General features: G+C 38.0%; 1 protein-coding gene across 1 annotated transcript in view; it reads right to left on the minus strand.

Moving 5' to 3' along the window:
- Window positions 1-3,978: 3,978 nt before the first annotated feature.
- The window catches only part of TACR2 (tachykinin receptor 2), a 21,886-nt gene continuing 17,224 nt past the window's right edge, over window positions 3,979-8,640 (minus strand). The window contains exons 4-5 of the mRNA XM_015822964.1: window positions 6,051-6,247; window positions 3,979-4,265 (exon numbers count right to left, since the gene is read on the minus strand). Of these exons, the coding sequence (XP_015678450.1) occupies window positions 4,133-4,265; window positions 6,051-6,247 (330 nt within the window). The 3' untranslated portion in view covers window positions 3,979-4,132. The remainder of the gene's footprint in view (window positions 4,266-6,050; window positions 6,248-8,640) is intronic.

Raw genomic sequence — 8,640 nt, forward strand, 5'->3', positions numbered from 1 at the left:
AGACTTGAAGTCCACACACCTTAAAGTTGCCAAGGTTGAGAAACACTGTTTTAGACTGAAGATACCAGTGACTACAGACCTGACCACCATTTTGATTTTCTCTTATAGCCCAGGGTGTCTGACACATTATTCTAAAATTTGCAGGACACTGAAAAGATTTGAGTGGCTTCCTACTTCTGATGCTTCTGTAGGACAGCATTTACACAATCACAAAACTTCGCTATAGCCAAAGAATCGGATGGGAAAATGTGATACACTCTTACCTTCTACGGTGATTACAGTAGCAGAATTCATTGTGAAATCACATTGATCTTTATGGAGCTGAATTGCACCAGTTATACTTCTGAAAATGCACACTTGTAGTCAGTGCTTTTTTTGTTAAAAAAAAAAAAAAAAAAGGTGCCAGAATTCACACACGTCATACAACCTTCCTTGCTTACCCTATAAGGTTCCATCCAAAAAAGGTGCCGGAACTCCATTTTGGGCGTTCTATGACAAAAAAAGCCCTGCTTGTAGTTAATTAGGCATGTGGGAAATTAGGTATTCTTTAACAATTTTAGGAACATCTTTCAAGGCCTGGTTTATTCTGGTTTATTTATTGGATTTGGTGCGATTTACCAAGATACTTGAAAAATATTGATATAGGTAGTACCAGAGAAAATAATCCGCAAACGATGGATATCACAGTTACAAGATCTCGTAGTTTGACCTAGACTTGAAATTTAAACTAGAGCGTGATTATAGAGACAACTCTCTTCTCTTGTTAGTAATTACCCAAATAGCGAAGGGGTCAGCTGGTCTTTTTAGAGGCTCTCCAGCTATCTCCATTCCAATAAGAAAGTATATTGATCACATCATTGGCAACAAGAAACAGCAACAATAAAGAAAATAAAGCAAGCTTATTGGATTACTTTAAATCTCAAGATTCGGATTGCCTTCTCTTCTAATAAGCATTTTCAGTACACATTTTGGTGCATTGTGATCGAATGTTATGGTAAAATGAGTCTTGCCCAGTATTTTGCAGCTTTCAGTGTGTGTGCGTGTGTACGTCTTCCTGAAGGATCGCATGATTCCCATGGTTTTCCTATGCTGGAAAGTCTTTTTATATTGCCTACCAGTAGTGATGATACTACATAGTGCAAAGTGGATATTTGTGACATAATTAAACTTTATTTTGAAGTGTGTCTATTGGTGTCTGGTGATTCTTTCTTACAAAGGAATGAAAGAGGTATTTAGGTTGTAGAAATGCAAGAGAAACAAAGAAGAAATATTTTTTCCCCAAATTTTTAGACCAGAGCCTCCTTGAAGAATTCACAAATCTAGCCAATTTTGAATTTCGATAAACGTGTTTAGAAGAACTTGCTATATTTCAGATCCTGGACATGTGGTTGCAAAACTGAAGTGTTAAGTCAACAAATCTCTCCTGGGCTTAATCTTCAGAGAAAGTCCTGGATTTCAGAGTGAATTTTGACATGCAAATATGTTCTTTTTCTTTCAGGTTCAAAAATTGGGCATGAATTTATGTTTACACTGATAGCTTGTTTTTATATAGTTATAGTTTGCAGCTTCAGCGTTGAAGAAAAAAAATCAAAAGTGGGTGCTTTGCATAAAAAAGTTCTCAGCTGTTCACTGTGCAGAGCTAGAAAACCCACTGGCTTCATTGTAATTCCTTATAAGTTGGAATTCTGTGTTCAGAACAGAACAAAAACTTTGCATTTTAAAGGCTTTAAGCTTTAATGCTGACAGACACTACTGAATTGCCTGGTTTAAATTGCAAAATCTGTGCCCATCTGGAAATTTTTACGTTTGGTAATGTTTACACACATTCATTCAATAGGGTGCTTATTTTTTAGGCTGTAAAAATGTGTCTTTGGGGAAACAAATTCATATACATAGTGAGTTATCAGTTGCTGCTAATGATTGCAACCTCCTGAAGATTTTTTTTTTTTTTTTGCAGATCCAATGTTTTAAGAGGGTTAAAAAAAAACTCCCAGCATTTTAAATTATTTTTTCCCTAAAAAAATAAATCTCAATGCATTTTATTTTGTGCTGCTTTTCAGTTTGCTGGAATCTTTGATACAGAAGCTATTTCTAAAAATTATTTAAAAACAATTTTGATTATTTTATAGTATATAAATCACTATTTAATGAGTTTATATAAAATCAATAATTTTCCTTCCTTGAGTGAAATATTCTTACCTCATAAATTATAATAAATATTTAAAGCGTGCCTCACAGTACACTCTCTTATTGTTATGTTTATTGAGCTGTAATGAGTGTTAAATTTGATGTTCATTCTTTCCAAGAAATTTCAGGGCTGGTCCAATTATAGGGAAATATAAGGAAGAATTTTTTTCCCACTTTGCCCAGTTTTTAGATCTTTACTTGTGGAGTTCTTGTTGTGGATCAAAGGAGGGGAGGACCAGTTATAACTTCAATGGGAAAGAAAAACAGGACTCAAGTAGCACCTTTTCCATCTAATAAACAAAAGCTTACGCCCTTTAGTAAAAGTCATTTCCCCTATATACTTTGCAAGGAGCAGAACTTTGTAAAAGATAGAAGGTTCTGATGGCAATTTTGGATAGCATTTGATCCCTCTAATCTTCCTAGGACCTGATGTTCAAGGTAATTGGGTGCAAGGACCATAATACAGATAGTCGTCAACTTACAACTGTAGTTGAGCCCACAATTAATTGTAAGTTACAGTCAAGTGAATCATCATGTGACTGCCCGATTTTATGATTTTTTTTGGTGGTGGTCATTAAGTGAACCCATTGCTTGCTATGGAAGTGCTCTTTTGCAGATCAAGTAAATGCTGGTTTCCACCAAAAATGTTGTAAACCATGGTCACGGGACTCCAGGATGCTTCAAATGGCCATATTGCAGGCCAGTTGCCGATTGCCCAAGATGTGGTCATATGGCAGCCATTAGAACTTCAGATCCAGGTCCTAGATACCTTTTTTTGGGGGGGGGGGAGGTGTCCATCATAACTTTGAACTGAGTTGAAGAGTACCTTTATCCCTTTCATTAATTCTTCCTCACCCCAGTTTTCAGGACCTCCAGCCCCTCCCTTCCGATTTCTGTTACAATTTGGTTTGATATTCTTGAGGAAAGGAGATGAATGATTTTGATTATCCATAAGTACATTCTCCACAACACAGTTTTGATTATTGCAATATATGTGTAGAGAAAATTCTGTATATGTAGGCTTTTTCTAAAAGGACAGATTCTCTAAAGAGGACATTTGTCTGGATCTAAGTATTCTAAAGCTTCAGCTCCAAGATGGTGAATGGAATCAAAATATTTTTAGGGAGAAAATGTATTTTAGATTACCAGTAGATTTATATCTATTTAATGTCTAGGAATACACTGAGTGGGCTCTTAACTATTGGTCTCTATTAGTTAAGTGCTCACCATTTCTGAATTGTTCTTTATAATAACTGTGAAATTGGAAGCAGTTAAATGTACTTAAATTATCTTTAATGTATACAAATATTGGAATAACTATAAATGCAATAAATAACTTAGGTTGCCAATTAATCTGGTTTTGAGGTACTGATATCAATATCAGTGAAATTATTAATGGGGTTATAGCAAGAAATTAGTCAAGCAAATTATCAAGACACATTGGGGGGAAATGCATTGACTGCTTATTTTGTGGGGAATAGAACAATCATCTTTCATGTAAAAAGGGATTTCAAAAGGACCACAGACTGGCAAACTGCAGTACCACCATAGAAGAATAATTACAGGTAATCCTCAATTTATGACTGCAATTGAGCCCCAAATTTCCATTGCTAAGCAACCCTGCAACCATCATAAATATACATGCCAGTTGCCAAGTGTCCGAATTTTAATCATGTGACTCTGATGCTGCTGCAATGGTCAGCAGTGTGAAGAACAATCATAAGTCACTTTTTGACATATTGCTGTAACTTTGAATGGTCACTAAACAAATGATTGTAAATCGAGGATTACCTGTACAAACATGCCGTGATCTATTGCAGTATTTTTGATGCTACAACAAAAGAGCAGGACAATGAAGCTGTTACTCAAGCCTTTAGGATAAAAATCATGCCACCCAATACATATTAGCAACTGACAAAGCGATTAGTTGTGTACATTACTAAACTCAGAGAGAGGTTGGATGCTTGTTCTCTTTGGATTTACCATAAGGGTCAGGATAACCAAGGTTAAGCCGGTCTCTTTCTGTAGCTTTGACGCAGGGGCACCATTGAAAAGCAATCCTGAATCCAGATCGGAACCTGCCAGGGGCACAAATATTAATAAAATGCATGTTATCTAAGCCAGAGATGAGAGGGTGAAGCCATCAATTTTTTCCCCTAATTTCTACCACACCTTTCTATTCTTTAAATTTGTTCTGCAGTATTTTCCACTACAGTTTTATGATTTACTACCTCTCTGCTGACTCATCTGTCTGTCTCTAGCCTGACCTCTAATCAAACGGGTTTGCTACAGAAGATGGGCTCAGAAAAATCAGATGGGCTCAGATGGGCTCAGAAAAATCTAGAGGGCCAGCCTGGCAATTAAGTCCCATGTCCTTTTAAGATGTTGTATTATGTTCATAAAGAAGGATTGGCCATTGATCACTTGCTTGGGCCACCATTTTGACTTTTTTGACTCCTATCCTCCCTCTGTGTGTGAGAGATCTAGACCACCGATGTCCAATGTTGGTAGCTTTAAGACCTGTGGGCTTCAACTTCCATGCTGGCTGAGGAATTCTGGGAGTTGAAGTCCACAGGTCTTAAAGTTGCCAAAGCTGGACATCCCTGATCTAGACTGATATCCCACTGAATACTTTTGAAGTCAAGCTGAGATCATGGATCAAGGGCTGGTGGGTGATCTTTTTTTTTTAAGTAAAGATCATGTAGCACATTGGCCTCGCAATGACCTGTGCTACTACGAGCCACAAAGCCCAGGAGAAAAAGAATGGGTAGAATAAAGCCATAAGCTTCCTCTCAAGTCAAAAATCAAAAGACATACATTTCCTCCAAAGAAATTGATTCCTCTCTCCCTGCCAAACTAAAACACCTCTCTCAAAATTCAGAATGGAATAAATGTACAATTTGCTAAAAAAAAGTCTTTGACTTACAACCACAATTGAACCCAAAATGTCTGTTGCTAAGCTGATATTACAACTTTCCTTACCAGAATTGTTAAGTGAATTGTTGCAATTGTTAGTAACGTGGTTGCTAAGTGAATCTGGCTTCCCCATTCACTTTGCTTGTCAGAAGGTTGGTGATCACATAACCATGGGGATGCTGAATGTAAAAATGGCTATAAGTCACTTTTTTTAGTGCCATTATAACTTCGAACAGTCACTAAAAGAATGGTTGTAAGATGAGGACTACCTATACTACATTTCCATGACAAACAGGAAGGATGTAGAAATACCACAGGATATTCCTGGTGCAGATAGAAATATTTCCTGTGCAGAGTGTTAATGAAATATGGGATGCGTTCCAGGAGCAATTTTGTCTTTGAAAGATTTTGAGTTTTCAGTCCTAACCACATGCCCAAAAGAAAGGCTTAAAAAATGCAAATGTCCAATTAGACATAGCTTCCAGCCACACACCCCTATTCAGATTCATTTTCACCCTCACTATCTTCATTATCCAAATATATCAATGGTGTTTGGGTTCACCTATGACAAACAATAACACCTCCCCCCCTAAACTAAACAGGCTTAGCACCCTGTGAATCCAGCCATTGTGGCTTATACACCATGGATTCATGAGTTATTTTTATATAGGAATTAGCTCACCGTCTTTTGTTTATCAAACTCTGGCTTAGTATGTGTGAGCTAACCTGTATTTCAACTTACCCTTGAGCATTTGCCACTTTCTAAAATGTAAAACTGATATTTTTATATTTAAAAAATAATGTTAAAGAAAAAAGTTATTTGGTGTGAGTGATGGCTTAAGTCCCAGTGAAGATTTATCTGTATGTCATTTTATACTGTACTGTGCTTGGGTGATAGATCTTTTTACCCACTGAAGGTGGAGTCTCTTAAGCTACACAATACTCACCTATGATTAAGACAGCAATAAATAATTGGGCTGTACATTGCAGAACTCATGGCCAGCAAGAAAACAGCCAGATAAACTTGTTGGATGTACTTCTGTCTGTTGACTTCCTTCCAGACGCTTCCCAGAATGAAGTAGAAATGATAAGGGAACCAGCAAATGGCAAATGTTATCACAACTGCAACCATTGCCCTGACAAACTAGGACAAAAAAAATAGGGTTGTTTTATGACTGTTTCACTTTCTTTCCCACTGTATAATCTAACTACGACAAGGAATGGTACAAAATATTCTACATGAGACATTTTCTGATCAGTGGCCATGGCATTCCAGAGTTTTGTCCTGAAGTTGAGATAAAATGAGTGTTTTATTCAAAGCCTTTCAAGTATTTGGACACCCTGCAATTGACTTGTTTTTAAAACCTTCATCTAAACCATGGCTACTTGGAAAATGCATTTGCCAAACCCCCCCAGCAAGAATTCCTGCCACATCCACTGGGCTGTAAATTGGAAAGTTAAGAGCATGGTAGTGAAGAGGTGAGAGAGAAATGCTTCACTTTACTGTCTGTTTGGGTATTTGATTTTTTTTTAAAAAAAATGTCAGTCGTTCTTTGTCTGCATTTTTATAGTTTGGGTAGCAAATAGAAGTTAACGTGGATTTCCATCAGTTTTGGAGGAAGAAAAGACCCACTGTTTCCTATGCAGAATTCTTGACACTTTCATGAGATATTCTTGGCAGCATCCTCAGGGAGCAGACAAGTGGGAAGGTTCACCGTGCTGCAAGCTGCATCGTGGTGTTGTGATCAAGCATCAGCTCTTTTCTATGTATATTGCAACATTGTGGGCATACAATTCACATTCTCACGGACAGATGAACAGCCCGCAGATGCCACTGGAGACTCAAATCCTTCCAACAAAACATTTCAAGTATTTCGTTCCAATATCAGAACAAAGCAACTATTCATATTTGATAGAGTAGTCAGCCTTTGACCAGCTTTTATGATTGTTTATTGAGCCTGGCATGCCTTTGCTACAAACCAATGGCTGGTCAATAGAAACAGATTCTCTGTGTGGTTCTTATGGCTATTATAGGCGAACTTCACCTTTGGAAAGATAAATCTATGGCCACAGTTCCTCAAGGAATTGAACCTGATGCTATTTGCAATTTGTGAATGAGGGGCTTTCAAACACAAATTATAGGTAGAGGATTACAATGAGGATATGATTGCTGCAACCTTCATGTGAAGCTCTTTCTAATAAAAAAATATGTGGTTGTTGGGAGTGTTTTGCTCTTTTTCTTGTTTTCTTCTATTTTTTTAATTGCTTGTTTGTTTACTGTTTACTTTACAATGGCAAAATAAAATTAATTTTAAAATCGAGGGTACAGAAATCCAGATCATGACTGTATGACTGAAAAAGAGGAAGTAATACCATGTTTCCCCAAAAACAAGACAGGGTCTTATATATATATATATATTTTGCCTCCAAAAGAGGCACCAGGTCTTATTTTCGGGGGCTGTCTTACTTCTGGCATTGATAGCCCTGCCCAGCAGATCCACTTCTTCTGGGGCCGAAGGAGCAGCTTCATTCTGCAGTTGCATTCCGGCCTGCATTTTAAAGTCAGGCCTTTCCGGAAGGGCTATGCAGCCAAGTACTGAGCTATGGATTCAATCCATAGCTCGGTCCTCAGCTGCAGAGGTCTTGCAGAACAAAACTCGGCTGTAGAGGACTTGAATCCATAGCTCGGTTCTCGGCTGCAGAGGCCTTCCAGAAAGGCCTGTGACTGAGAAATGCAGGCCTGGCTGCAGAAGACACCGCAGAAGAAGGAGAGGCCTGGTTGCAAGGTAAGTGGGTGCGGGGTGCGTGGGGCAGACCCACACCCCTACCCCCTCCCTAGCTTGATTTTTAAGTATGAGCCTCGCCCCAAAACAAGGGCTTATTTTGGGGGTAGGGCTTATATTAGGCCCACCCCCAAAAATCAAGCTAGGGCTTATTTTCAGGGTAGGCCTTACTTTCCGAGAAACATGGAAGTTCTGTTTTTCTTTCTTGCCTAGTAGTCTAGTAGTCACGCTAGATTGTCAGATGTTTGCGGTCCAGACATGAGAGGCCAAGTGGTCACTTCATGACTTCCAAAAAACAAACTTATGTAGCATCTTAATTTTTTTTCACCTTGAAGTTCATTAAGCATGGTAGATTGATGTTCTTTTTATCTTAACAGTTAACATTAACCTGAATATTTAATTTTAATTTCTGAGTAGGCTTTTCTAAATCTTTTTTATGTTTAACTAAGAAAAGTAGTTTTGTCTGTGTATCTCAGATTGTTAGTCTGGGGTATAAGCTTCTTGATCCCCAAGTCAAACCTCCAATCTGGCTGGCAAATCTCCAGAATAATTGATGCAGCAATACGTTAAGAGTTTTATGTATCTCTTGGCAGTCACCTTTAAAGGCTGTCAAGATTTTAACACTCCATGTAATGTCAAGGTCTGCCTTTTCTTTTTTTACTTGTTCCTTCCCAACTGTAAGGAAGGAGAGAAGAGAATGGCAAGAGTAAACATAACGAGGCCAAGCTTAAGCTAAGAGGCACCTGGAAACAGA

Source organism: Protobothrops mucrosquamatus, unplaced genomic scaffold (genome assembly GCF_001527695.2).
Source record: "Protobothrops mucrosquamatus isolate PMUCROS unplaced genomic scaffold, P.Mucros_1.0 scaffold1731, whole genome shotgun sequence".
In the NCBI taxonomy this organism is placed as follows: Eukaryota; Metazoa; Chordata; class Lepidosauria; order Squamata; family Viperidae; genus Protobothrops; species Protobothrops mucrosquamatus.